The sequence below is a fragment of the Paralichthys olivaceus genome, chromosome 15, assembly GCF_024713975.1.
Source record: "Paralichthys olivaceus isolate ysfri-2021 chromosome 15, ASM2471397v2, whole genome shotgun sequence".
In the NCBI taxonomy this organism is placed as follows: domain Eukaryota; kingdom Metazoa; phylum Chordata; class Actinopteri; order Pleuronectiformes; family Paralichthyidae; genus Paralichthys; species Paralichthys olivaceus.
In genome coordinates this window covers 1,108,807-1,110,000 of record NC_091107.1, presented here as the reverse complement: position 1 = coordinate 1,110,000, position 1,194 = coordinate 1,108,807, and the positions used below count along the sequence as shown (strand labels likewise).

General features: G+C 48.2%; 1 protein-coding gene across 3 annotated transcripts in view; it reads left to right on the top strand.

Annotated features, from left to right (window-relative positions):
• Nucleotides 1-734, top strand: part of klf8 (Kruppel like factor 8) — a 50,911-nt gene extending 50,177 nt beyond the window's left edge. For all 3 annotated transcript variants that reach the window (XM_069539464.1, XM_069539466.1, XM_069539465.1), the window contains exon 7: nucleotides 1-734. This exon is cut by the window's left edge and continues 18 nt beyond it. In XM_069539464.1, coding sequence (XP_069395565.1) covers nucleotides 1-164 — 164 coding nt within the window. In that variant the 3' untranslated portion in view covers nucleotides 165-734.
• Nucleotides 735-1,194: the final 460 nt, after the last annotated feature.

The following is a 1,194-nucleotide window of genomic DNA, read 5'->3' as shown; positions in this document are numbered from 1 at the left end:
GCACCTGGGAGGGCTGCACCTGGCGCTTCGCCCGCTCCGACGAGCTGACCCGACACTTCCGCAAGCACACAGGAATCAAACCGTTCCGCTGCACCGAGTGCGACCGCTCCTTCTCGCGGTCCGACCACCTCTCCCTGCACCGCCGCCGCCACGTCATGATGTGAACTCTGACCTCCCCCGTCCCCCTCAAACACTTCCCTCTCTCCCTCGCTCCCCCCCCCTCACAGCACATCTTGTACCAGTGTCCTCTCTCCTCGCCTCTGCCGACACGTTAGGATATAAAAAAGACGCCGCTCATTCTTCGTCCTCCTCCTCTTCATCTTGAAATCGCAGGAACATCAGGAATGTGTCTGTTCATGTGTGTGTGTGTGTTTAAAGACGTCATCCTCTCCACCACCGTCCACCGAATGTCCCATCTTACCCCAAAACTATCCCACCGGTCTCATAACACGCGTCCTCATGAGAGAGACGGATGGACTGAAGGACATCCAGCAGCAGGGACGCTCATCCATCCATCACATGCATCCATCCAGAGGAGGAGGAGGAGGAGGAGGAGGAGGAGGAAGGACATATGTGTATTGTCTTGTGTCTCTTCAGCTGCTCTTTTTTTCTGTTTGATTTTTAATTGTGTACATATCCAGAGTTGGGAAGTTGTGTGAAGAAGACAAAATGATATATTTTATCCATATATTATGGATTTTGGAAGCGAAATAAACCTTTTTCCACGCAAGAAACGTTTTCCAGGATGTTTTTAGGAACTCAGGAGCGTCGCCTTTGTTTCTGTAACTGAAGGAACGTGGTCAAAACGGCTCTTTACCATAAAACTTTCCCTTAAATTCAATCAAGCTGCATCGAATCACACAAAGAAATCAGTCCTCGAAACTCCTGATTTCTTTTCATAAACGATTTCCTGTAAACGTCTCACCCTGCGTCTTCCACACAGACGACCCGAGAGTCGACCTTTGAGACCTGAAGCTCGATACTCAGTCAGCGTTGGAGGAAATGGTTTCTGATCTTTTTGTCTTCGTCTCCTGCAGTTCCTAAAGTCTTGTTGGAAAAAGTTCTGAAAACAATTCAGTCTCTGTTGGATTATATCGTTTGTTAAATCGCGGCTTTTGCATAAAGTTTTTAGGAATCTGGGGTTAGTTTTTTTTTTAGAAGAGGCTTCCCAACGTAATCTGTGTGTGTGGCTGA